The sequence below is a fragment of the Leptonotus elevatus genome, chromosome 8 (assembly GCF_054856555.1).
Source record: "Leptonotus elevatus isolate MCC_2025b chromosome 8, RoL_Lele_1.0, whole genome shotgun sequence".
NCBI classification, from domain to species: Eukaryota; Metazoa; Chordata; class Actinopteri; order Syngnathiformes; family Syngnathidae; genus Leptonotus; species Leptonotus elevatus.
The window spans coordinates 10756226-10784130 of record NC_141246.1 but is presented as its reverse complement, the minus strand read 5'-3'; the positions used below and the strand labels follow the sequence as shown (position 1 = coordinate 10784130).

General features: G+C 39.1%; 2 protein-coding genes across 7 annotated transcripts in view; both read right to left on the bottom strand.

Moving 5' to 3' along the window:
- grin2bb (glutamate receptor, ionotropic, N-methyl D-aspartate 2B, genome duplicate b) overlaps window positions 1-14579 on the bottom strand; it is a 95679-nt gene extending 81100 nt beyond the window's left edge. For 2 of the 5 annotated variants that reach the window (XM_086082193.1, XM_086082189.1), the window contains exons 1-2: window positions 11348-11974; window positions 6232-6857 (exon numbers count right to left, since the gene is read on the bottom strand). Coding sequence is in view for 4 of the 5 variants with exons in the window: in XM_086082189.1 (XP_085938315.1) it covers window positions 6232-6240 (9 nt within the window). In the remaining variant the exon portion in view is untranslated. Of the gene's footprint in view, window positions 1-6231; window positions 6858-10328; window positions 10460-11347; window positions 11975-12838; window positions 12896-14271; window positions 14359-14446 lie in introns of those variants that run through there. The other 3 variants (XM_086082191.1, XM_086082192.1, XM_086082190.1) reach the window with 3 other exon arrangements.
- A 1039-nt stretch (window positions 14580-15618) lies between these two features.
- Window positions 15619-27905, bottom strand: part of atf7ip (activating transcription factor 7 interacting protein) — a 33193-nt gene continuing 20906 nt past the window's right edge. For both annotated transcript variants that reach the window (XM_086082194.1, XM_086082195.1), the window contains exons 2-13: window positions 27272-27772; window positions 26818-27193; window positions 24066-24244; window positions 23756-23893; window positions 23136-23207; window positions 22917-23035; window positions 21321-21388; window positions 19492-20133; window positions 18288-18389; window positions 18121-18195; window positions 17363-17442; window positions 15619-16531 (exon numbers count right to left, since the gene is read on the bottom strand). In XM_086082194.1, coding sequence (XP_085938320.1) covers window positions 16064-16531; window positions 17363-17442; window positions 18121-18195; window positions 18288-18389; window positions 19492-20133; window positions 21321-21388; window positions 22917-23035; window positions 23136-23207; window positions 23756-23893; window positions 24066-24244; window positions 26818-27193; window positions 27272-27766 — 2814 coding nt within the window. In that variant the 5' untranslated portion in view covers window positions 27767-27772 and the 3' untranslated portion in view covers window positions 15619-16063. The remainder of the gene's footprint in view (window positions 16532-17362; window positions 17443-18120; window positions 18196-18287; window positions 18390-19491; window positions 20134-21320; window positions 21389-22916; window positions 23036-23135; window positions 23208-23755; window positions 23894-24065; window positions 24245-26817; window positions 27194-27271; window positions 27773-27905) is intronic.

Genomic DNA, 27905 nt, shown 5'->3' with positions numbered 1-27905 from the left:
GTCATTTGTTGTTGTTTAGCTTAACAGTAACCCTCAGCTGAGAGTGACAAACAACTTGAAGCCTCTTTTTTGAAGATTTACTTAATATATCCGGCAAACTGCTACTTTTTGTAAAGTTGAACTGAGCTTCAACAGGTCAAACAATTGTTGACTGGCATTCTTCACTGGCTTCCCATTAAAGGTCAGCTATTGATTGCAATTCACCCAATTATTTTCAGAAGCTTGCAATCAGATCGTCTTCCTCCATCTTCGATTCCCGTGAGGGCGCGTCTCTCCAGAGTTGTGTCACTCTTGCTACACATTTTCTTGTGAATCCTTATGTCTATTTTCTGTTGGCCGTTTGAGGAGTGTGCCACCAAATATTACTTTGTCTTGTTCCGCCCTCACCCCAGCTGCATCCTTTCATCTTCGCACCTCAACCCTTTCCTCAGCGCGCGCGTCTCATCTTTTTCTTTTGTTCTGTCAGCGTGTTCCATCAATGTGGAAAACCTTCAGAAGAGCATTAAAAGGCCCCCTTTGGACGTGGCATGCAAAGTGGCAGTTGCCGATGAAATTTGCGAGCGTGTTATTCGTTGTCACTCGCAACCGGGACACAAAAAGGCTGCAGCGCCTTGAAGAGAGAAAGCAAGAGAGCTCAACTGAACGGGAGAGAAAAAGAAAGCAATTGTGTTGCACACGTTGCAGATCTGTGCTGCAGATCTGGGGGGGCGAGCGCCGTTTGAGCAGCACGCCAAGGAGCGCAGCAGCGTGGGTAGAGGCGGCATCGCAGCATCGGGCCCCCTCCTCTCTATTCTTAGCTCTTCCTCCTCCTATCACAGTCACACATGATGAGGTGTAGGGAGGGTGAGGTAGAATAAAATTTAAAAAAAGGATGCGATTCGCACTTGCTTGTCACTTTTCTTTTTTATATTGACCATCCGAATACACGTTGTTGGTTATTCATGTTGCTTAAGAGTTCAAATTGGGAGTTCACAGTTCCACCAGGATTTCACAACGCTATGATCTGGTTCTCATAGGAATATGGTCTTACTTCAGGCAAAACACTACCACTTTTGTCCATATGGCGCCACCATAATCAACGTGAACTAAAAGTTCTTAAGTGTTGCTTTAAAGTGGAAGTCAACCTTAAAGATTTCTTGACAATAATATGTTACATGTGACCTCACTAGTCTAAACGTGACATTCTGATTAATATTACATTTGTGGAATATGAGTTTTGAAGCAAAATCCGACTGTTTTTATCCATCTTAGGGGGCGGCCATTTTGCCACTTGCTGTCGACTGAAGATGACATCACAGTTGCTCAGGGCTCAGCCAACGGCCAATCACAAATCACCTGTTTTCTGAAGCTGTGCTGTGATTGGTTGTTACCTGAGCCCTGAGCAACATTGATGTCATCTTCAGTCGACAGCAAGTAGCAAAATGGCCACCCACTGAGATGAATAAAAAGGACTGGATTTTGCTTCAAAACTCACATTCCACAAATGTAATATTAATCATAATGTCATGTTTAAACTAGTGAGGTCATAATTATTTCATATTCCACTAGCGCAATATTAAACAGAATAACATATTTATATATTCATTGACAAAAAAAAATTGGGGGGTTGACTTCCCCTTTAACTCATTCACTGCCATTGATAGCTATAGACGTCAAAAATTAATTTGAACTATTTCTATTAGTTTAAAAAAAATCCCACTCTTGTTAACAAGAGTATGAAAACCTAGATTTTTTTTATTGTATTAGAACAGATATAAATTTTGTGATTAATCGTGTTAACTAGTGAAGTCATGCGATTAATTACGCTTAAAAAAATATATTTTCTTTCTTTAAAAAAAAAAAGATTATTAAAAATAAAAAATACATGGTTTTTTTTGTTTAAAATAAAAGATTATTTATTAAAAATGAGGGCCATCAATTAACCGTATGACTTCACTAGTTAACTTACGATTAATTACAAATTTTATATCTGTTCTAAATGTACAAAAAAATCTAGGTTTTCATACTCTTGTTAACAAAAAAATAAAAAAAAGTTTAACTAATAGAAATAGTTCAAATGATTTTTTTAAAAAAGTCTATAGCTGTCAATGGCAGTGAATGAGTTAAAAACGGTTATTACTGTGCTGTATGAACTATAGTATTTGCGTGACGGATGTGTGCCTTTAAGTGACGTGGCCTTGTGGGTAAAGTCCAAAATCCAAGAAATTGAGGCATTTGTTGTACTATTTTTAGAGGCTGTAATTAATTATCATTTTAGACTGCAGTCTGAATTAATAACTGGAATAATGTGGTTAACCAACACCCTTATAAAAAAAAAAAAAGAAGAGAAAAATGCAGCTAGGAGTTATCCCTGAGTCACTCTGTCACCACTTTACACATGCCCTCCCTCTCTTCTCTCCCTCCCCTATAGTCATCTCTGAGTCAACAACAAACACCAGGCTGCTCAGCACCTGTAATCCTTCCACGGCTCAATCAACATTTGTAAAGCTGCTCACGCGTGGCAGCTCGTATCCAAAAGTGACTCATCGGGCCGTGCGCGGCCAACATCTTGTTGCCGCTCGCTCTCCTGCCGCGCGTGCTCCACCTCGACTGCTGCCACTCTGCACACAGTCCGCACGCTTGAGCAGTGGGGACGCGCCTGCTGCCCGCATCACAAGTGAGTCGGTGCTCGGCTTCCGTAATCCCTTCAATACACAAACCAAAAACATGCAACATCACGATTCGGCAATGTCACGGCCTCCTTGTTGCTCACACTCGCAGAGTGAGAGCGACGCCTGTGCACGAAGCTGTTGGCATCCTGTTCACACATCTTTCGAAGGGGTGCTTGTCCTCCAAACGGTACTGTGAACGGTGTTCACAGTCAGTACGCTGGAGTGTCAGGCCACGATAGGGAGTCATACAAAGTATCAATATTGATATGTATAGTATTCCCCAGCTATATATAACTGCTGAATTGCTGATTTTTTTAAGGACGTTTTTATTTAAACATTTTTAGAGTATACCAGCAAGTTTTTCTTCAGTGTAGTACCACATTATACCACAACATGCCTGGCAGCACTGAGGTCAACCGGAAGAAATGCATTGTCAAAAACGCATTCACTCCCAGCCATTTTCACTGAAACAACCCCCTTCGCTCCCGGCTGTTTCACTGGATTTTGACTGATTTTGCAAGGCCCAGAGATTTTTCTGTTCTATTGCTATAAAAACATGGTACCTACCAACATAAAGATTAGAGTCTCTTCTTCCATCGGGAAATGAAAGTCTATCTCTCGAAAAAGAGAGAGAGAAAAAAAAGGGAAATGAAAGTATATTTCTATTCCCGTTTTGGAGCAATTAGCATTAGAATATAGCGAAGTTTCATCATTATTCACAAATCTATTTAAAACTGTGGGGGAAACAGATGGTTGCAACATGGCCCTGGTTGAGCTCTTATACTCTGCTGGTCGTTTTTGTAATAACTACCATTCTTAAAACGTCCCTCTTCAGTTCAGAAGCTGCATCAAAGCATTCTGTACGCTCTCAATTGTGTTGTTTTCCTTTGCGTTGATTATAGTACCGGTACTTATCATGATAGTAGATCAGTGTTGAAGCTGTCGTGTTTTGTTGCGGGAGGGCCATCGTGTCCCACACCTGCTGTGAGTCATGCTCATGGATCATAATGAGATGCTTCATCACATTGCGGTGAATGCACATGTGGGGAAAAGCGCCGTTTGTCACTGCCAGTCAATTTTTGCTCAAAGCTGAGGGGGTAAGAGACAAAAAAAAGATGGGCAAAGGATGTAATCCGCACAATGCAGAAAGCCAAAGAGAAATCCCGGAGCCATTCCCCTAGCAGAGGATGCGCATAAAGATGGGATTTGACATGTTTTCCATTTCACACACAAGAGGCTGTGAAGGTTACGTGGTTTGCCCATTAACGTTCACCAAATATAGCAGGAATTAAGATGGATTTAGTTTGATATGTAATGAACCACACTTTTAATGAATCCTTAACAGTTGGCACAAAAAAAAAAGGTGTTCTATTGGCAGGGTATCATGTTCATATTTATAACAATTTAAAGATTTCTTTCCCTCTAATTTTGTTAATTTAACCTTAACATAAAACATGTCCATAAAGTCACCCTGTCCTAAGTAAATAAATCAATAAATAACATTTGATAAGAAACTATGATTTGATAAGAAACTATGAAAATAATAATATTGAAATTAGGCAGGAATTTTAGCTATTTTCTCATGTGTTCAGTGAAATCTGCATACTATTTGAGATTCAGTTTTTGTATTAAACTAGTGAATTAAATGAAATTGCCTACTATATTGTAATTATTGTGATGCACGTGTACTGTAAATCACAATTAATTCCGAAATCATGTCCATTTCTGTCTAAAGAACAAACAACAGAAAACTTGGGTCAGGCATCTCTGTAGTGTTCATTTTTTAGTCTTTTTTTGGGTGTCGTATCTGTGACTTTGCCTTTTGTCTTTAGTGTTGTATGCCTTGTGTATCATTGCGGACAATTCTTAACATTATCTTGACATGCTGCTGCCACTTTATGTTTCTTTCATTCTTCTCAGTCTCTACGAACAAAAAGAAGTTTAGTGTCTCGTAGCATCCCGCTTGCTACCTTTGTACATTTGTCTAGACCCGTTTTCCCTGTGCGAAGCTGTGCGCTTATTGAAGTAATTTACTTCAGTAATGGGCTTACTCAGAAAAGATGGAAATGGCAAGACTTGAATATGTCAAGGGAGGCTGTCACTTTTTAGCTGAATCAAAATGTGTCAGTAAGTGCTTCAAAAAGACACATTATTAGTGCATTGTGCTACGTATCGATTGTCAAAGCGTAATGATTCCTTAAATAGAGTAGCAGGCTTTTTTTGTGAAGGAAGCATCTACTGTGTAGGGCCTTTATTGGGAAATCCTTGAATGCTATTCATTTGTGCGTGTATGGCATTTTGCATTATGTGCTAGCATTAGCATTGAGCTAAGTACTAAACGGCTAAGCTTCATGGTTGTTTTAAATACACAATATGCAATTATATTCAACTGTGAATGGCAATAAACAGCATAAAGCCGCTCTTCTTTTTTTTATTGTTCACTCGTTCAATCGACCAAACTGCTACTTGTTGCGAAGTGAGTTAGATCAGAGCCACCACATAGCACTGATATCTGTTTCGCTTCTAAGTCCAAAGCAGAAAAAAATGTCCAAGGCTGAACATATCTCGAAAAACTCAACAAGTCGATTCCCTTGTATCTCAAGACACCTCTGTATTTACCGTCGACCCCAACATAGGGACCAAATAGCACAAATCCATGTACAATTCACACCCATTGAAATGCATTGGAGATAGATAGATAGATAGATAGATAGATAGATAGATAGATAGATAGATAGATAGATAGATAGATAGATAGATAGATAGATAGATAATTTTGTCATGCTGCCCTCATGACTGACAATGACAACAATGACAAAAGTGTGCAAGTCTAAGACAGTTATAGGGCTTTTAATGATGCTAAGATGAACGATAATAAGTTTTCCGCTTTCGTAATTTAAAGATATTTTCACAACCTTTCCGCCACATGGCAATGTAATTCTCCAGTGGTTAGTCAGTGCCTGCTCGTTCTTTTTTTTTTTCTACTGGCCTAAACACTCGCAAAACGCATCAGAGTGGGACCAAATAGACTGAGTTTTAGAGTAATATTTTACACTTGGAAGAGAGTAAAATCAAGTATTGACTAAAAATAAATAAAAGTCCCTCAAGGGTTGAGGAACGCACTGATGAACTTCAGCTTGGGAGACAATCGATCTGCTCGCAGCTCCTGCTTGTGTGTTAGTATATCGCTCGTGTCAGCTGGAATCTTCGTAACTCCAAGATGTTTTTGGTCTATTCATGGAGATAAGCAAACAGTAGGAGGGGCATAGCTCAGTTGGTAGTGTGGCAGTCTTCCAAACTGAAGTTTATCAGTTTGTTCCTCAACCCTTGAGTGACTTTTATTTATTTTTGGGCAATTCTTGATTTTACTCTCTTCCAAGTGTAAATATTACTCTAAAACGGAGTTTATTTGCTTCGACTCTAAATGGAGTCAATTTGACTCTACAGAATTTACTGTGTGCGTATGATGCATTTTATTGAAATTCTTCCATTAAAGACCAAGAAACCAAATACACGGCCCAGCACTTTTTGGGCAAGGTCTTGACAGACACATGTGCAATTACTCAGCTCGCTGGCCTACCTTGAACATTGCCAGCCCGGATCTCCTCACTGCTCTTCACAATTGGCATGATTGAGTGAGCTGGGATTCGACTCCTCCTCTCATAGCCTCGGATGAAGGGTAGGTGGGCACAGGAAGTCGCACGCAGGAAGCCTGAAGGGGTGGGCGCAGGGCAGTGCAGAGGAATTGGGGGGTGCCAAGTGTGAGGTTGTAGGGGTTTTGTAAACTCAATTACGAGTGATGTAAAGCTTTGGGATGGTAAAGGGAAATAATGTCAACCCCAAGCGTGTGGGAATTTTAACTTGCCCACCACAAGATGTGAATTACAAGAAAGTAAAAGATGCGGGCCGAGGGTGATGGAACATCATGAAGGGATGTTGCTTCATTGGCATTTGTTTCCCTCCTCTCGCTCGCACCAACGCTGGCGACAGCTCAGCCAGGTCTCCTCCCAGAAGTCTGTGCGAAACACGGTTGCCGTGGAGATGAGAAGGTGATGAGAAGCAGTGTATCGTATGTATTTATATATACTCCTCTTCTTTCCTCCTGCTCTTTTCCTCCTGGACTTTTTATGCACTTGTTGACTTCGGTTTCTAGCCAGCCGCGTTTATCGCTTTATCGGCTCAACGTTTGCGCTCGTCTTCTTCAGTCTGAATGAGAGAAGGAGAAAAAGAGTCACAAAATGATTTGTTTGTGGAAGGATGAGCATCACTTTGCATACACTTGAATAATCAATGTCAACATGCTGGAGCTTCTTTTTTTGTGTGCAGTTTTGCGGTTCTGTTTGAGGACAAGAAACACTAACTACTTTTGTGTCGCGTGTACGCAAACTGTCATATGATATAGAGATGAATCTCAAATTACAATATTGTCGTTTTTTTTTCTTCCAGTTGTTCAATTTAAATAGTAAAACACGTGATATAGATTCATTAAACACATTGGAGAATACTTTTTATTAGGGCTGGGTATCGATTTTAATTTCCTCAATCGATTCGATTTCGATTCACGAGAGATCAGTTTGATTCGATTTTTATTTTTATTATTTTATTTTATATTCAATTCGATTCACATCACTTCAATCTGATATCGATTAATTTTGGAACATCAAGTCAAGCGTTATAACCACTCAAGTGTTGCACAAACATTTGCATCAGCAAGGATGAGAGGAAAAATATTTTCATAATTCTAATTCAATAATTGTACATATAAATTAAAAATATTCTGAAATGTCTTAAAGTACAATGATAAGAAGTAATTATTTTATAAATGTAAGAATTGTTTTTTTATGTGAACAGGAAAGAGTAAAATATTAAAAAATATAACACCTCAGGGTTTAAAAAAACAATTCTTATAAATGTATGTGAAAAAGAGATATAAAAAATAGGAGTAATGGTTTTATGAATTAATATCAGGCTAGAAGAGGAAAATCAATTCAATCTCGATTATTTGATTCTTAAAACTCCTACCTACTTTTTAGAAGGCAAATTCCTACCTAATTAAAATTTTGCAATACAGTGTTCACATTTCTTGAAATAAATGAATTGTAGTTTTCAAACATACACAAGGAAATAAGTGAATTTTCACTGTGCGTAATAAATCTATAACATGAGTTTCACGGAAATTCAATTTTAAAAGTTACTGTAATGCACAGACAGTGGAACCTCAAAAGTCAAACGACCCTGACGTCAACAATACAATTGGATCCGTTTTCAGGAAAAAAACATGTCTCACAAAGCACGGGGAGAACATGCAAATACACACAGGAAGGCAAGAGTCAAGATTGAACCTCAAAAGATTGAGGTACGAATCACGGGTGGGTGTTTCGCTGTTCTTCATTTATTGTTAGCAGTACTCTGACTAATTTTACAATTGCATGACAGTTACGAATTTTAATGGAACTGTTAAAGGTTTAACAGGAACAGTTTGACTCCGGGACAAATGATTTATTTTTATTTTTTCATATTCAAAACAACCATTCTGAAATTGAAACAGACTATCAGTAGACAAGCTGACCACGTTCCATCACATCTTACATTTCAGTTTATGAAAATGCAATCTGTTTTGCTGTACTGTTTGTATATTGTACTCACGAAAATATAATGCACTATATAACCTTTACAGCTGAACTTTATTTGACATTCCCTAAACTTTTGAATACCAATGTCCAACTGTTCAATTTATTTGTGTGTATGCTACGCTAGATGCAGATAATTGCAATATCTTCTAATCCTTACTGGACGTAATATCTAAGTACTGCTTGTTGTTGCTGTTGTTGCTGCATCCAATCAGGGATGTTAACAATGCACACACACTCCTAATGACTCCTCTTTTGAACATAAATCCTTCATTAGACTCACACCAAAGAGGTGGTCATGTCCTTTTAAGCCTTTATATTTAAACAGCCGTGCGCTAGCAGCGTAGCATCTCCTCGCCACTCGTCTAAATCATTCACACAGTTTGGGCACAGAATTGCACCCTTTAAATCTATTTGAAACTTTTAACAGCATTCCGTGTGGCAATAGAAAAGTGTTTAAGCAAGATGAGTTTGGCGGCGTTTTTTTCCTTAAATGATCGTGTTTTCAATGCACCACAACCCCGAGAAAACTTTTAACATGAGCTTATGTCTGCTTTAAAGTAGCACTTAGGAACTTTTCACCCTTAATAAAATATTTTCAACAAAACATCGACTTAAAACTAGTTGAATGGTAGCTTTGTTATGGCCTGAGGGGGTCGGTATCATTTTTCCAAGCACTACACAGATTTGTGGAGGATGGTAAAAACACTACCACACAAAAAACTACAAATGTGCTGACTGTTTTATGGCATACGTCACTTCCCCCTTTCCCCATTTGTTACAAAGATGGAAGTCAATTTGAATGAGCTGCAAATCAACTGAATTTTTTTACTGAGGAGATAAAATAGAAAAAAGAACAAGACAAGCAACCCGGATAAAAGGACAGTCTAAGACCAACATTGGCCCGGCTATCACTCGCTGGTGTGAGCTAAAAAAAACAACAAAAAAAAACGAGGCAATGTCTTTGCCCTTGTGGGAAATATGGTTTTCCTTCTGGCACAACATTACCGCTTTTGCCCATGTGGCGGCGCCATAATCAACGCAAACTGAAAGTTCCTTAGTGTTGCTTTAAAAAATATCATTTTCCTCACTCGTCACTAAATTTGCTCTAAATGTAATCTTGTTTTTAAATATGTCAAACAAAGCTTGAAGTTGAAACCATCAAACATATTTTGTGAGACCAGCTCAGAGAGCATTAAAGGCTGCAAGTGTGCATTGGATTTTTCTTTGGATTTGGGGGGGGGGGGGGTTACCACAGAAGGTTAAGATTGTTGACGAGGTGGGAAAGTGTGATGATAACCAAAAGAACCAGAAATGGAACTTGTATGGTGCCAGAAAGTGTCCCACTGTTCAATATGAAATCAATTACATGCAAAAGTACATTTAATTTGACACATTACACAATTTAATTACTACACATTTCGGATCTCAGATATCATCCAAGCATGGGTAGTTTTTTTTTTATTTTATTATACAGGGGATGTCCAGAGTTCAGGTTGTATTGAAACGAGAACATGGTGATGGAAGCCCACTGAGGTTCCCCTGTTATAAATTACTGTAGCACTAGCAATATTGCAAATTTCCCATCAAAATGCACCATGACGAGAAAACACAGACAAACCTAATTGCATAATCGTGATTACATGGCACCTGCATTATGTGCCACACTTCAAAGACTGAGACAACTTATGTAAGCCTACAGAGCCACTTGGACACATTGAAGCACTTTTTGACAAATTAGAAAAGGTCAAGGAGTGAGGATTTCCTTTTTCACTCAAATCCTCATCAGGTGATGTACTGCTACTGCTGCATATAATTCACGTAGATGCAAGAGCACGCGTACATACAGATAGGAGACGGATAAAGATCAAAAGCTGGGCCCTGGAAACAACCAATTAGTCACAGCGGGGGTGAAAAAAAGGTTTAAATAGCAAGAGAGGAGCTGCTGGCTGAGGAAAGTTCATGCACAATACATTTCCATGCATATCAGTCCTATGTGCACACACACCTACTGCTCATGCTCACTTGTGCTATAGGCTCTACTCACCTAATTATCGCTTTTCTGCCACACATAATGTACAGAGCACAGTAGAGATGTTTTACAGGGCAGCGCCGATGAGACACAAAAGCAAAGGCAACGCAAAAAGGAGCAGCCCATTTCGCCTTCATGAGGGCATCCTATACACAAAAAGGTGACAATGTTTCACCTTAAGTTGAAAAGCGCCCAGAAAAGGTGTAAGAGCAATAAAAACAAAAATGAGGGCGAGAGCGTGGCGGCGTTGACATCGTTTAGTCATGTCTGTTATGGAGACACGTCTATTATCATCTGTCTATCAGTCTGTCTCTCTGCCTATTGAACGCTAAAAGGGGAAGTAGATGGAAGCTTATGAGGCTATAGATAAAATAATAAAAACATAGTTAATTCACGGATTCAAATATTTGGATAGTTATTAAGGGTGAGCTTGTAAATGTATGGGAAGGTACAGGAGGAATAAATATGGCATTTGGAATTAATGGCAAAAGTCTGAATAGATAGCACAAAGCATGTTTACTCAATTTTATGAGCAATGTAATTTACCTACTAGCCAAAATTGTATTGAAGGAGATTGTCATATTCCAACAAAGGCAAAACTTTTTGTTGACAACAATATGTATTGGTATATTTAAGCAAGTCAAAAAGACGTGCATATAATACAAAAAAAGGAAGGTGGTATGTGAACATAGTTTGTTTCTCAAACTTTTTCACCACAAAAAAAACAAATTAAAAATGTTTTTCCCCACTATCCAAACTTCTAAATAACGATGCCATAACATTAATAAAACCCAACAGACTGAATTGATTACAACATATGTGAATCAACCAAGAAAAGTAGCTTTACTCTGTCAACTGTCGCCCCGATAAAAAATTCACTCGCGACCCACTTTGTACCCCGACCTTGAGATTGGGCAACCATGGTTGAGTGCATGTGCGTGATATTAATTGGTGTGTGTTTTATGCATACATAAAGCACACACAAATACACACAGACAGACAGATAGACAGACACTAAACGATAGTTAACCTACCTAGAGTAACATCTAAGAATCCCGCAAGAGTATGGTGCAAAGTAAATGGGTGTGGAGGGGGGCCAAAAAAAGAAGGGGAAAAAAGGGGGAAAGTCATTCATGTAGATTTTTTCTCATAGTATAATTGATCCAAATTGGTAAAAGATGAGATACACAGAAAGAGATGGAAAGACAAGAGGGTGACAAAGAGGAACAGAAATAATGGTGATGGCAAGATAAGTCCACTTTAGTCTGTCATAAATAGAGAAAATTGTACACCAGGTAGATGGAGAAATAGATGAAGAGGCAGATAACGGACAGAGAGACTATGTGAAAAGAAGAAGCACCTCCCAGCACCGCGATGAGGAAGAGGAAAAATATAAAACGAAAGAAAAAATGGAATACTCCAAAGCCTTCCGTGTTTGCTCTTTTTAGTGAGGCAAAGAGTGGGGGGCTTTCAGTTTGAACCCCCCCCACCCTCACTGTCTCGGGGTGTCTTCTCTTGCTTTCCTCCTCAAAGAAAGACGCAAGCTTCCCTGTGGATAAGCGCAAAGCCTTTGCATGCGCAGATGTTGGACATGGCACTCGCAAAAGTGTGGAGGCGAGAGCACCACTGGTTGGTGTGAGGCGCAACGCTGAACTCAAAGTGTGCTCACTTGCTCTCCTACAAAGTGAGAGAGAAAGCGATGAGGAGAGCGAGAGCTCTGTTGAGGTGGGGTCCCTCATAGGATGCTCAATGAGACGCTCCAAAAGGGATGCTGCAACAATTGGGAAGACAACAAGTCTTGCATACTGAGAGCAATGGCTCCCTCTATTGGCAAGTAGTAGTTGTAGGCTACTGAGTAACTGGTGGTGAATAACTTTTGATATATATGAATATATATTTTCAATCAAAGCATGCTCCAGTATGGCGGTATGTTCCAGATAATGAACACCAGCTATTAACAATTCCAAACATCCGGGCATTTCTGATATTTTCAGTTTCCTTTACACTATGTAAACAAACGGTGTATTATATTGCTTTTGCATTTGACGAGCACACAAACCAGACATATTGTTATAGTGGTCAAACGACATTTCATCACATTTTGAAATTAAAATAATCCTCACAAATAAAATTACAACGATTCAAAGTCCTGTACTTTTCAATGAACGGAGTTGGCCGCCATTTTGACTTGTGACGTAAACTCAAAATTGTCAATACGAAAATGTAAAATGTGAATGTCCAACAATAGCATAGTAACTTCATTAATTGTATCTTCAGCTATAAAATAACACAAATTAAGGAAAATTAGTGGAAGTTTTTCTTGTTTTTTTCAATCTCTCATTAAACAGCACCACAAGCTCACCAGGCAGAGATTACATCGCCGTTCTTTTCTCTGTTTTTACCAGCTCTCGTGAAAAAATTACCGCTAAAAACATCTACTTTGCAGCTGGGGAGTAGCGAACACTTTGCGTGAGGTCACGTGACTGTCTGGTTACGTTTGATTGGTCAAATGGAGAGAACGTCACCTGTCGTTCCACTTGATTGGTGAAGCAGATCATGTGACAGCGCCCCACGGAGGAAGTCTAGAGGACAAACCAAAAAGGGGAGAGCCAAGCAATAATAGATTAATACAAATAGAAGTAGCGAGCAGAATATAGCTAGTTTCTTCTAACAAAAATACTCAAGTATAGGTAAAAAAAAAAAGAAAAGTATGTTACATTAAAACTACAGTGACAAGTACAATCTATACCAAAAAAATTATAACTCAACACTTAATCAACTTTCTTTTTTTTTCTTTTTTTGCTGATAAACTGTATAAACCGGTGTCTACAAATGCTGTCTTCATGTCCTGGTCATTATCTTTACATTTTAGTACATGTTTTTTTCAAGCTTGAATTTGGGGCAAAAAGCGTTTGTTTGGTGCCATCTTAAGGTTTAACACTGAGATAAAAAAAACTATTTGGCTGTGTAGTTGTCTTCCAGCGTAGTTGTCTCCCAGATGCCATGATGTCAGCATTTCACAAATTTTAACAGATCAATCTTAACTGATCGTCTGAAGTGAAGAGATACAACATAATTAGTGATATGTGATATATGTGCATTAAAAGTAAAATTTTTGAGATAAAGTTTTAAGTATCATATGATGTAATCCTTACCAAGCATAAAAATATGTTTGTTTGTGCATTAAAATTAGTTACAGTCTGCACAGGTGTTCATGTGTTTACTACCATATGCAAGAAAAAAGTTATTAGCTTTCGTTTGGTACCACTTACAATGCTATTGACCTTTTGCACGTGATGTCACAGCCCTCGTGGGAACGCCCCCTACGGGACGCTGGGCGGCAAAAGAGCCACTTGCCTGTATTGTAACCAGTGAATCTCGTACAACGTAAAGTCCTTTATCTTATAAAATGGTCATATCTTGCTGTGCGGTCGGTTGTTCAGACAGACAAAGGAGTAAACCAAATATTGCTTTTTATCACATACGACGAACGACGTCCATTGATAGCAGTAACCAACAGAAAGGAGCCCACAAAGTAGTAACGGATTTGCTGCGATATTTTTTTGCGAGGTTAGTAGATAAATGTTCAAACATTTTCCTTGTAAACGTACACTCTAACAAAGATTGTAACAGAGGTGTCGAATTGCGTGTTTGAAATCACATTAACGAGCCAGGTAGTTAGCGTCCACTCCAACTACACGAACACACAGCTTAGTTTTAAAATGCACATTCTTCAAAATTATAAAGTGCATTTGACTGTTTAATAATGGGGAATTTCGTCTTTTGGAGTCTTTCACTTTGGATCCGGAGTCATATTCATGAAATTACCGCATAGCTTGCCACTACGATAGTCATTTGTTCCATGCTAGTAAACATAGTAACAGAACATCTTCACAGCGTTTCAATATAGAACGGACTGTGTAAAAATAAATCAGTTAGCATGATAAACAAGTTTTACCTTTGCATTACGAGGTATATTGTCCCCCGGTGTGAGCGTAGCATCTCGTCCCAGAGACTCAGCCAGCGACAAGCGTTTGAATCAGCCCTGGTGTAAGGAGAAGAGACGGCATTGACTACATAATGATATAGGTCGTGCCGCTGTGAATTCCGGCAAAGTCGGCGATTTGACTAACTTGGTAAAAGTAGCAGGCACAAGAAGGTAAAGGGCTGTTTTCAAACTAGCAATCTCCAACTTAAGTAAATTTCGCGCTCTAATAGTCCCGACTAAATGTGCAACTTGGACTGACAGGCGACCTTCGGTTGAAGTAATAGATTCCATGGCTCTAAGGGCAATAATAACTTTTAATTTGTAAAATAACAGTCGCTAAGTCACTAAGTCGCTCCGGGTCACGTCCACTTCCATTCAATAATTATTTCCTCCCGCCGTCCGTCATAGGGCAGTCACGTGACCACGTGACGTCGGTGTAAATGGTCAATAGCATCAACCTCTGGGAATAGTAACAGTTTGCATATGTTTGATGAAAACGGTAAAAATTTAAAGAGGTCTTCTGGTCCTTATTTTTACATTTTTGTACACGTTTGTTTAAATCTTGAATTTGGGGCAAAAACTGTGTGTTTGGCGTCATCCTGCTTTAATTGATTACTCAACAGGAAGTCAGACTCTTGCTCCACCCCTCACTAAGATTTGAAATCAGCGCTCAAAGGGGGTGTTGCCTGGAGGACCGTTGGGTTGCGAATAGGAAGAGGGTTGGGCGTGGTCTGGCTGTGATTGACAGCAGCAACTCACTAAGAAGCCGTGTAAGGAGGCATGTACGACAATGAGCCGGTGGGTGGTGGGGGCGACTACGTCATGCGGAACAAGTGACGTAATATGTATCGTCTCGTTTAATGAGAGAACAGCCAAATTGTGTTTAGCTCAGTGTTTAACCTTAAGATGGCACCAAACAAACGTTTTTTGCCCCAAATTCAAGCTTGAAAAAAACATGTACTAAAATGTAAAGATAATGACCAGGACATGTAGAGAGCATTCATAGACACCGGTTTATACAGTTTATCAGCAAAAAAACGTTGATTAAGTGTTGAATTATGCTTTAAGTAAATATCACTATTGTTTTCATTAGGGTTTAAAGTTTTTTTTTTTTTTTTGCAAAGAGCAAAAAAACCTATCTGACCTTGCTGAAAAAAAATCAAAACTTGTTTTACATCATAAAAATCTTTAATTTGAACAGGGGTGTATGGACTTTACGACCAGAGTACAGTATGTTTAAAAGTTAATTAAATGCTGGTTACAGACATTTATGAATAATGGCCGTTAAAAACGACCAAAAACGAAGTAAGCGGCAGCTTTAATAAAACCTTTTATTGTGTTTGTCACAAGTCTGGTTACCAGACAAAACTTACAAAAGTTATCATTCAATTCCTAACCACACATGTATACATTTTTGTGCAATTCTGTTGACAAGACAGTCCTGGCATCGTGTCTCCAGTAAAGCAAACAACACCTGGGGTAACTTACAAGAACCAATAACATAAATTATCTGACATGGACCGTGAGGAGGTGGAGAAGTAGTTCACTTATATACAACCGTATCAACCAAGAAAAAAACAGAACATACATCAACCACTGAACTACACCGTCTGCTGCTTCAACTTTCCAAGTCAGTCAGAACTCGGCTGAGAAGTATTTACAGATATTCTATGTCAACAATGCACAATATTGGAGCTCCTAAGACATACATTGCCTAAAAGAAGTAACGAACAGTCAAAAGCAAATTATTTTTGTAGGGTGTTCAGTTTGAGCTGGGATTGATGACATTTGTGCACTGGGGTTCGCAGAAGGGGCCAAAGCGCCCATAGATGTCTTTGGCTCGAACTGCAAAATGATATGTGGACCCAAACTGGAACTGGGTCAGGGTGCAGGCCATAGGCAGAGGCAGGGCTTTCACTTCCCCGATCTTCTTCCAATGCTGCTGACCTGAATTGCTGTTCGAGCTGTCTTGGTGGTAGTAGGCATAGAGGTGATAGCTTTCAACAGCCGCACACGACGGATCCGTTTCGGACACGCACCAGGACAGCACTATGCCGCTTTGACTTTGCACCAGTTTGAGCTGAGGTTGCTGGGGAAACGAGGTCCGCTGAGCTTCTGGTGGTAGGGTTGTGGGGTTGGGTGCGAGGGGGAGTGCGGGTAGTGTTATGCTGGAGCTCCGGGCTGGCGTATTAGTAGTAGTAGTTGAAATACGGGGTTTCACTGAAGAATCCTATAAGACAGAAAAGTCTTACATAAGGACATTTGACAAACCACTTGGTCTTGAAGTGGAGGAACAGAATTGTTATGTATGAGGTGTTCTTTGTTGCGATTATCGGAGGACACCGCACAATATGAACAAAACTGCCCTGATTGATTTTTTTCAAATGTAATGCTTTGTAATGCTGTTTTTAATGACCACGTCCTACTGCATATACACACACGTATACACAACAATGACAACATACATATATGCATATAGTGTTTATATATGACGGCTATCAGTCGATTACCATTTTTAATCATGATTAATCGCATGATTACCATAGTTAACTCACAATTAATCACACATTTTATATCTGTTCTAAATGCTTGGGGCTGATAGTGCCTGAAAATCAACATATTGTAAAGCGCCCTGCCCTGCCTATGGACCAGCCCGTGATGTCCATGACAGGGTCCAAATGTCGCGATGCTTGGCCACATGGTAACAAGTTATAATCTACCATCACTGGTTTTAATGTAATGTTCATTTTGACTACTGGCTTGAAAAAAAACATGTCCACCAGTTACATTTCTACATTCAAAGCATGCAGCAAAATTTGACACCTTTATTTTTTGCGTTAAGGGTGCCCTGTTACTAAAATGATACGTGCAAGTGTATTAATGCCAGATAGAGATAATAATGTGCATGTAAAAAGTGTGTGTGTATCTCACAGTCAACTTTATTTTTCCCCAAAATTTGAAGTTATACAGCGACATTGACGTTTTAAAAATGAATATGTAAACCTCAACAGGTTTAGGATGTAACTGTAGAAAACGAAATAATATAATTCTGAATTCTCACCAGTTGGGGGCGGTTTTGCACTGACGGATTACTGCTGGATGTGTTCTGGCTGCTTTGTGGGGAAGATCTGGCCCCTGAGCCTGAGGAGAGAGAACACGTGAGACAATCGGACATAGTTATTTCTTATGTTTATTTAAAATAATCAAACAAATAATCCTTGTTCACACCGATGGTGTTAGTACATAAAATCGATCTGCAAGCTGTCATGCACATACCAAAGCAGCAGGAGGTGCTATAACAATATTAGCATTGGCAAAGTCTTGAAGTCAAAAGCAATTTCCGGAACATAAATTATATGAGAACAGTATTCATGTCAATCTTTTCATATTCCCATTAAGATGCAATTTGTATTAGTATCATTAAGCATTAACAAGGTTCTAAGGTTATGTGTTCGAATCCCGGCTTCTTTCTTGTTTGGAAATTGCATGTTGTCCCCGTACTTGTGTGGGTTTTCTCTGGGTATTGTGGCTTCCTTCCAGATTTCAAAAGATACATGTTAGATTTAGTGAAGACTCTAGTCTAAATTGCCCATAGATGTGAATTGTAGTTTGTTAAAGCTGTTATCCACTCACCAGTGACCCTTAAAGAGGAAAAGCTAAATAAAAAAATGGATGGATGGCACTTGACTGACCCAAGTCACCTTGACTCACAGTTTTGGGCTTGCCTCATGAGAAAGGTATGCTCTTTGCCTAATTATCAAAATACCAGGTATGGGAATCCTAAAGAAAAGTGGAAGGAGTGTAAAGTGGAGTACTTACTGTTTGGAACGCTGACTGCTTGTGGACGTTGGGTCAGCGAGGGACTTGAAACTGTAGCAGCCTTCACTGCTGTCACTGGGAAGCAGAAAATACATCGTTAGATACAAAGTTCCTGTGTCGAAAATAACTTCATGAATGGTAAAAGATAGGCGCCCTATAACTCTTACCCTGCACATCATCATCATCCTCAGTAAGATCAATGACAGCACCTTTGGGACGTGCTCCAGGAGGAGCTGCTTTGGCTGGAGTGATTGCTGTGGCTTGGTTGTCTACAAAGACAGAACGAAAAAATCTTAAGAAATATGTTACCAACCATAAACGGATGGTGGATCACTATGTACTGTATAACAGTGTTGCACAACCTGTATTGAGCTGTGGCCCATTTTTGCAATAGAAAAATCTCACGCACACCACCAAACACAAAAAGTTACTTAGTGATTGCATCTGGGCTGTTTTAGTTTGTCTTGGAAGACGTTTTGCCACACATCTGAGCAGGCTCCATCAGTTCTGCCCATTGAGTAAAAGAGCAGTTACTTGTTCTGCCTGTCACTCTACGTCACGGACATGGATAGATGAACAAAAAAATCATTATTTGTAGTAAATACATAATTTTCAGACCTGATCATTTCTCACAGGACATTAATGTGCCATGGCATAGTGATTGGGAATCACAGCCCCAATAAAAATGGAAACAATTTATTTTGAATTCAATTGTAATTTAAAAAAATAATTAAAGAAAAAGATGTACAATTTTTGCACATTTTGGGACCTCACGAATTATTACGAATACACAATGCAAACATGTTACCTGCTCAAAAGAACTCTCTGAGGGTCAGTGTTCTTATTAGCCAATAAATGCACATAGTGGTTTCTTGACCTCTGAGTAGTTTATAGCAATTCTTTCCAGGACCAAGCTCATCATAACCCAATCTACTTGCATAGTTAACAAATTTTCCCCATTGAAATGAATTGAAATGCCATTATTCTGTTCCATACCACCACAAAAAAAAAAAACACCTTCATTTCTTGTTTTTCATTAAAAAAAAATTGTACTGTATTGCATTAAAATGCAATCAGAAAATTAATAATAACAGATATAATACATTTGTTTTATAAAATGTAATTATTGTACATATTATATTTGTGTGTTTGATGTTCAGCTTTGTGTGAGTGACAACAGGAGCTGGAGTCAGGTTGGCCTAAGTTGGTTGGTGTCGTCTGCATGTGAGCACCTGAGTGTGAGATGTGGCCTTACAACAGCTCCTTTTGAGTGTTCTCATTTTGTATTCATGTTTTTGAAAGTGTATCGATGACCACCAACAAAAAGTATAAAAATGAAGATAGAAATATTATTAAATCCAAGTACTGCACCTGTTTTAGTTGTCAAAGATGTCCCTTGTGGAGGTCCTGGAGCTGCTGAACCTGTTGCTGCTGGACCAGATGTTACAGATGAGGTTGCGGTAGACATGGCTCCAGCGACAGACACAGACGAAATCAGGGTCCTGGCCGGGGTCACAGAAACTCCGGCATTGGGTGTAGTTATCCCCCCCGCGCCGCCTTGGTATACGGCTCGGGTAAGTGAGAGCTGACCCGAAGACATCAGGCCAGAGTGAGCTTGGAGTGCTGGCACAGTGATAGTGGTTGGAATAGAACCTGCAGCAGTGGTAGTTACAGGAGCGGGCTTGATGATGAAAGTAGTAGTGGAAGCAGTGGTTTTGGGCTTATTGAGCGTGCCCGCCGTGGGCAAAGAGGACACGGGGAAGTTGACCAGCGTTCCTGCCTGACCATTGGTCATCGATACAGGCAGCTGTATGATGAGTGGCTGTCCAGCCATCATACCACCCGCAGACGCCGTTTTCAGCAACAACGTGCCTGTCGGACTCTGAGTGGTGATGCCGGTAGCCAGGGTGGAGACAGCATTGGAGGAAGAGGTGATCAGTTTAATGATGGGGGCCTGTGAAACTATGGCCGTCGCGGTGGAGACAGGGGTTGGAACAAGTGGGCCGGATTTTGCTGAAAAATAGAAGACAATCAAACCATTACAGCGACTGCCAGTGAACTGTGTTCATATATGTCGCAATGCCGCAGACACGTCCACGTCAAAATTTAGCAGTAATAAATTTAATAATAACGCATATATTTGTGGAGACTGGGGTCAAGTTGTATTTTACAATTTTAAAAATGTTAAAAGTTACTTTATGTTTATGTTCATATCTTAATATGAAAAGAACAATGCACTAAGCTGTCACCAATGTCTTTCAAATGCAATTATGCCATCTAGTGGCAGATAAATGACCTCAACACAAATCAATATCACACTTGCTTTTTAAAGTACAGTTCATCTTTTTTAGTTTTAATTAATTTATGAATTATGAAATGACTATCAATGACTAAATGATGCAGTCATATTTCTATTAGTTTATTTTTTGTTACTTTTATGTTAACAAGAGTATGAAAAACATTTTATTGTACATTTTATTGAGTATTTGAGTTAACTATTGAATTCATCCGATTAATTACGATTAAAAAATTTAATCGCCTGACACTTCTATTTATATATATATATATATATATATATATATATATATATGCCGTCAAAGTTAATGCGTTAACTAATTAATCAACAAAAAATATTGCATTAATCATGTATTAACGCAGATTAATCACAATTAATTTCGACCGCGGATGATCCTTTAGCTGACCGCCGATGGTAACGTTAAAGGTAGCAAAGGTTGTTTAAGCAATAAACATAACTACATGTATTAAAGTTAGGCATTGAATAAATGTTTGCGTATGACATTCAGAATAATGTCAAAGACGTCCTGATAACATTAAATGTTGAAAGAATTAACACATAACAGGTGCTCTTTTGGCAGGCAAAAAATGTTGATAAAAAGTATTTTTAATTAAGCAATTAATCATGATTAATCACAATTCTAAGATATGATTAATCTGATAAAAAACAGTATTTTCATTTTTGATTAAACTGTATAATATTTATTCATAATATTTATATATAATATAATATTGACTTTTTGAATTGCACTACTGAAACAAATATACTTAATATCCTAATTTATTGAGCAGAACCCGCAAGTACATTATTATTCAAAGGGCTTTTGTTCTTTGTGTAACTTCATTAACAATGATTCACTGTCTTCTTCTTGTTGCAGTGAAAGAAGAGTGACGGTGCAACTCACCAGCAGTGTGAGGTAAAGTAACAGCTGCTGTTGGGATCTGCTTCACCTCGATGGGTGTCCGGACTGGCCTGTTTAGAAAGAATTTATGCTTTGAGTTGAGAGGTCTCAAGGAGACCGAACCGCCCACATCAGGAACAACTGACCACATTAAGGTTCATTTTACTGGTCTTTATTAAGCCATTTTTGAATAACGATTCAACAGCTTCATTTTAAAAACTAAAGCAAATACCTTAATTGTCACTATTAGTCGGCATGTCAGTTTTGTGTTTTCAAGTATGCCGACAGTTCCACAAACAGTATATGTGAATCACCAAGGATTCAAAATCCTTTTTAATATGAAATGTTTTTTACGTACATTGTTGAGAATCTACTGTAGTGCAATGACAAAACAATATGCGCCACATTGACGATTGTCCCAGTATGCTTCTGTTCCTTTAACACGGCTGTTAAAATAAAAAGGCATTTATTTTGTCAAATTTTTGGAAGAATTCAGGTCTCCTCTTCACTCGCAGTATTTCATTGATGAAGTCATGAATTTCTCTCCAGCAGTCACTGGGCAGGCCCGGGAATCTACGCTCAATATACGTCCTCATAGTCCTTCTTAAGTTCTTGGGCAGTGCCTGCTTTTCCATTAAGCCCACATAGTTGACCTTCTGCACCCAGTTGCAGTAAATTTCATAAGGGACTAAGTGTCGAAATATGTAAGAGGCGTAATGGTCAGGCCAGTGATTGTCCCTATTTCTTTTGGAGTGGTGGTACAAAACTTTCTCCAAGTGGGCAGGTAGTAGGCGGAGTTTAATGTCCGCTATGCATTTCCCTTCATTGTATTCGGCCAGATATTTTGCCATGCCAGTGTTCCGTGGCATTTCTTTTTCCTTTCTCTGCTCCCTTTCTTCTTTTCCCTTCTTCTGGCCATAGTGCGCAGGAGTCTTCCCATCACTGAGTGCCACTTGCTGTCTGGGCATCTCGGGCTGCAGCTCTACTGCCTGCTGACGGATCACGCTGTTGGAAGGAGAGGAGCAGTTGTAACTACACTCCTCACGGCCCGGCAAAAGGCTCAGGCGTGATATTGTAGAACGTCACAAGACTCAGGACCAGGACCCAAGCAGGGGTCTAACACAGACCTGGACATGCGTGTCCAAAACCAGTCAGAAGAAATCAAGTTTTACGTATTAAGCTGATCCTGAAAAACTGAAGACGTGGGACATGGAATGGTACGGATTTGGTGGATGAAAGGATTCTCAAGTCTGACCATTTGTGTACTAATTCCGTAGTTTACAGATAGCAACCCCGGGACAAGGTCAACTATTCGCACTGTGAACAGCTCAGTCCGGTATTGTCACGTTCATACAAGGGTCAAATTTTTTTCTTCACTAAGCAAACACTGCAGTTTGCTGTACTGTTTAAAGTGTGAAGAAAAAAATCTAGGATTTATTTTGTCCCTTGATGCAAAGTTGATGGAATTAGGTATTTCAAAACTACATTGTCAAACCAATAACCTAAATTGTAAAAAATAATAATAATAATAAATAAATAAAAATAAAACTATAAATGGTTGGCTGGAATAAGAACTTAATCACTACATGGAAACTTTACCGTTGAATTTGAGGGGTGGTTACAACGGGTGATATCTTGGTGATGCTGGCAGCGGCAGCAGCAGATGCAGAGGCGGCGGCAGCAGCAGCAGCAGCCATAGCAGTAGAAGCAACAATTGCCTACAGAAATTGAGACAACACACACTGTGACTACTTCCACACCTCAACACTCGCTTACACAGATGCAAATATTCCAGCAAGTATCAAAGCTATCACTCGCCTCCTGTTTCCTTTTGTTCTCGAATGCCTGATTGGCTTGCCCAAACTTCTTTGACAGTCGTGCTATCTTGGCCTGAGAAGGAGGAAGAAAATCTTAAAATGTGCTCGTATTCATATTAAATTTTTTGGGTACATGTGCAGCACACAATGTCTGGCAGCACCTCTCCTGTAATTGTCTTGATGCAGAAAAAGCAAGCGCAAATGGAATTGGAGTTATTAATAGTATAAATTCCCAACCAGTGTGCCATGAGAGATTATCAGTTGTACCGTGGGGAATTATACAATTTCACTTAATTGATCAGAAAATGATCTCCAACAAATAATGTATGTTTGTTCAACTATCTATGCTAGTGATGTACCGTGAGAAATACTGAGAATTTTTTTAACATAATTTTACTTTGTTCATTTTTATGCACACACATGTTCTTAATGCACTCTGAAATGCACTTTCAACATGTAAAACATAACATGTTTTCAAACGCTTTAAAAAAAATCTGTATTTTTCTTAACTTCTATAAACGTGTTGATATTTTGCATTATTATTTTGCAGGGAAATGCAGGTCCCGGGGTGACAAAAGTTGAGAACTGCTGGTTTGTATAAATCCATTATCTTAAACTTACTTGGATAGCGTTAATGGCCATTTGGTGCTTTGTGGCACAGTCGATCTTGTCAACTCTGCCCTTCAACTCCTGGAAATCCTTCTCAAAAATTGTCATCTCAAAGTCCCTCAACCGTTCACCCACTATCCGCTGCACAATCTAAGAGTGTAAAGGAGATACATCATTTAGTCATGAAAAACACTTACATTTGAAGCTAAAGAAGTTGCGATGCTATAGAAATCATAGCATTGACAACGGCGAAAACAATTATGAAGTGATTGGAGTCCTAGTGTCCCAACCACTTAGAAATAAGGTAGAGTTGTACGCTTACCTGCTCAAGCTTATGATGGCTGCCAGCTTTTGCAGTGATTTTGAGTTCCAACTGAGCTTCCAACTCTCCTTGTTCCAGCTTTGGTCTCTTCCCCTCCCGTTTTATAGTCTGCCCCTCTTTGTCAAAGCCCTCTGATAAAGTGCGCTTGATTCCAGAAGTACAATTCTTTTCCTCTGACACTGTTTGAGAAACAAAGACAGGTTGAAGATACTGTATGCATTTTAATTAATCACATAGTATTTTTTAAACAAGGTCTACTCAAGGCAACCTCAGTTGAAACTTTTCCAACATAGATAACAGCACCCATTTTTATGTTACTGCCTAATTTTCTATGACAGGATAATTTGGATAAAGGTCAACGCAACGACAGCATATGCAATACAATTATGCAGGACAATGGGGTTGAGTTTTACAAATTTTTAAACAAACAAACAAACAAAATATACCTTGCTGCTGCTAAAAACCTTCTGCTTCCATTTGTTAAGTTACATCAAAAAACAAATCATTCAAATACAAATGTTGGTTGAATGATTAATCAACAACTAATCAATTATCAAATTAATCTATCTATAATATGATCATCGATTCAAGGTTCAGATACCTTTAAATATGAAATTGTCATTCAATTTCAGTCTCTCAAAAGTGAATATTCTAAGATTTCTGTCATCCGCCCATGAAAGTAGATGTAGGATTTTAAATAAGACATTTGCCAACACTGCTTTTACTTTGGAAAATAATGATGCCAATTTTCTGACATGTTACGGACCAGACTAGGAAGTGAATCATACATTTGTGTACATATTTATATCAATTAGGAAACAATGTACTGTTCTTCAATAAAATAATATAAATTAAAACTTTTTTTGAAATCCGATACCTCAATCAACAAAATAAATCGACATAATCGTTAGTTGCAGCCCTACTTATTTACAACAAGTTTTCATGAGATTTCGTGTCTAATGCATGCATTTGAAGGATTTGTTGTTGGCAATGAACCATTAGGAAGACCATCATCGCAACCAACTTGCCAAGTTGAAGAGATTTTCTAAAATAAAAATGCTTTTAATTGAGCTGGACGACATTCTCTTTGACAACTGGACAAAAGTCAGAACAAAAAAAAATTGCATCACTGAGAATAAGCAGTTCAGCTAATGCATGGATGTATTTTGTCCATTGAATGTAATCACACTATACCAAGATGAATACATCTGATGTCACACAACAATGGTGAAGTAAAAAGAAGTAAGGCTGTCCAGTCTGGATGCAGCATTCATTTAGAATGTGACATTCGAGACCTTGATAATGGTCTTGATGATGTCATTTTTTCCCAACTGCAACGAGAAAAGAGAACACTAAATGTATTGACCATGACCCGAAAGTTGTTCTCACACTGCCATGTTCCATATTACATCTAAATGTTCTTAAATGTGAATCAAGGGGCGGGTATCGGGGAGGTTCCAGGAACTATAATCGAGGAACAATTGCTTCTTTTACAGAAGCGTTTTAGCCCCTCGACAGTGGCATATTAAAGTAGTTGCATCAGAGCAAATAGATCGCAAATGGAGACAGACATAAAATTAAACAGCTAATCTTTTGGTTTTGCCATTCTTTGCTGAATAACTTTTATTTTGGACAGTATTTAATGCTGAAATAACGTATACATATTTACAAGTCACTATAAATATGTAGAGTTATGAAGAGTAACAGTGTTGATCATATTTGGATTTAATCGAATTACCCTTGAAACAAAGCATAAAGTGAGCATGTGCTGTGGTAGTAATAATTCAGCAATTGAGACTATTAATATATGGCACATGCATAAGGAGCGAATGTTGAGGAGCAAATGCCTCACTTCTCCAAAATGTCACTCCTCTTGCTCTCTCCTGTTCTTCTCTTTAAATTTTCAACGGTATCCCTGGTGGGGAAACCCAACTAAAAGGTAAACAGAGGGGTAAATAAATGAGATTTAACCAATGAGAACTCAGCAAACTATGCTGCTGTGAATCAGACAGAGATGTCCGGAATAAAAACTAACGATCCCACACCTGTGATATGTCAAAATTCTTCCTTTTGATTTTGGTCACAGTTTCCTGTCGGACTAAGTACTACATGTGCACAATGTATGTCACATGCCTCACAAGCTTTGTTGCTCAGTTTTTCTGGTGATAAATCATACCAGTGTAGTTTGAGCAGAAAAATGCATACATGTAAGCAGGTCTGGGCTTATCTTTTTTAGGGAAGCAGGCGCCTAGATCTAGCTGACTTTAGGCAAGAGGCGGACTAAACCTTGAACTGGTCAATAACTAGTTTGATCTTCATTATATTAGGTCACAATGATAAATTAATCATATTTAATAACTTAGACTACCTTATATCATTATCACTGCCACTGCAATATACATATGAGTGCAAAACCTTTTTTAAAACCACCATCTGCTACTCGGATTAACTTTTAACTATTAGAAGAGAAAGACAGTTAGGACTCGCTATCCTTCAAACAGATTTTGTTCATAATGGGCCAATGCAAATGCTGCCTTGCTGGTCCATTTCAGACAAAATGCAAACATTTAAAAAATGTATTCCTGTTGCACATTTCCTTGTCATCTGCCTTATATCAACCTCTACCTGAGAATGAGATTGACATGAATAAAGTAAAGTTGAAGGAAATTTTGCTACACTTTATTAGCTACGTACAGTTTTCAGAGCTTTTGGTCCTAATCTTAAATGTAAAGTGATTGCCAGTGCCTCTTACCTGTATCCGAAGGTGGAGTGGACGATGGGCGCAATGGATTTGAAGTCTGCCCACTGTCCATTTTCTCTTTTTTGGCCTCCACTTTAACAACGGTAACCTCCATCTTTTCTTGTTTTAGCAAGCCTTTCTTAGAATGATCTTTGCCAGTACCTTTCTCTATGTCCTTTCCCAGGTTTATATCCACAGAGGCAGAAGGCGAAGGAATGGAGGAGTTGGAACTAGAAGACTTTATTTGGGCAGTGACCTTGGCCTCTGTAGTGTCCATTTCCTTTGGGACGGTGCCATCATCAGATACTGGAGCCAAAGAAGAAACTGATTCTTTAGCAGAGTCCTTAATGGAATCATTAGCTTTGTCCTCTGTTGTGGTTTGGTCCTCCTAAAAGAAGAGAATTTAAGTTAATCCTATTTAAACTTCAATCACTTGAACCAACTCAACATTGACTCAGGTCATTACCTCGGGCTTTTCCAACACATTGGTGCACTCCTGCGGCTCTTTGGATTCCTTTGCTTCTGGTTCAGAGGTGTCCTTCAACGAGGATGATGGTAAGCTAGTCTTTTCCTCCTCCTTTTTCTGTTCAAAGTTTATATCTAGGAATGGCGACGAAGGGCCTGAAAGGGATTCCTCCTTTTCTTTTGGACTTTGTGAGGGTACGGGCGATGGGGAGAGATTGAGCGAGAGGAATGGTGCAGGAGAGCTCAGAGAAGTCATAGATGCGGGTGATGTAGCAATGGGGGAGTTTGAGTCCTGGTGGCTGTTTTGCTCCGTGTCCTTTTGTCCATCCTCTCTGTGCGAGCCGTTCATTAGAGGTGGCGGCGGAGACGGTTCAGTCGAACTCGCTGCAGTCAACAGAGTGCCATGAAGAGATTCCAGTTGCTGGCGATCACTGATCTTCATGGTTTTCCTGGCACGGAAGATCTTCTTCTTCTCCTCCGTCACAACAACTTCCATTGCTACCTGTGGAGTGACAAGGAGATATTAGAGGCCATGGTGAGCCTTTCAGGGTTTATAAAAGCTAAGTGGTTAATGGGAGGGTCGGTGCATAATCTTTCCGCCTTGAATGTCTGTGGTTATCATTACACTCTGTATT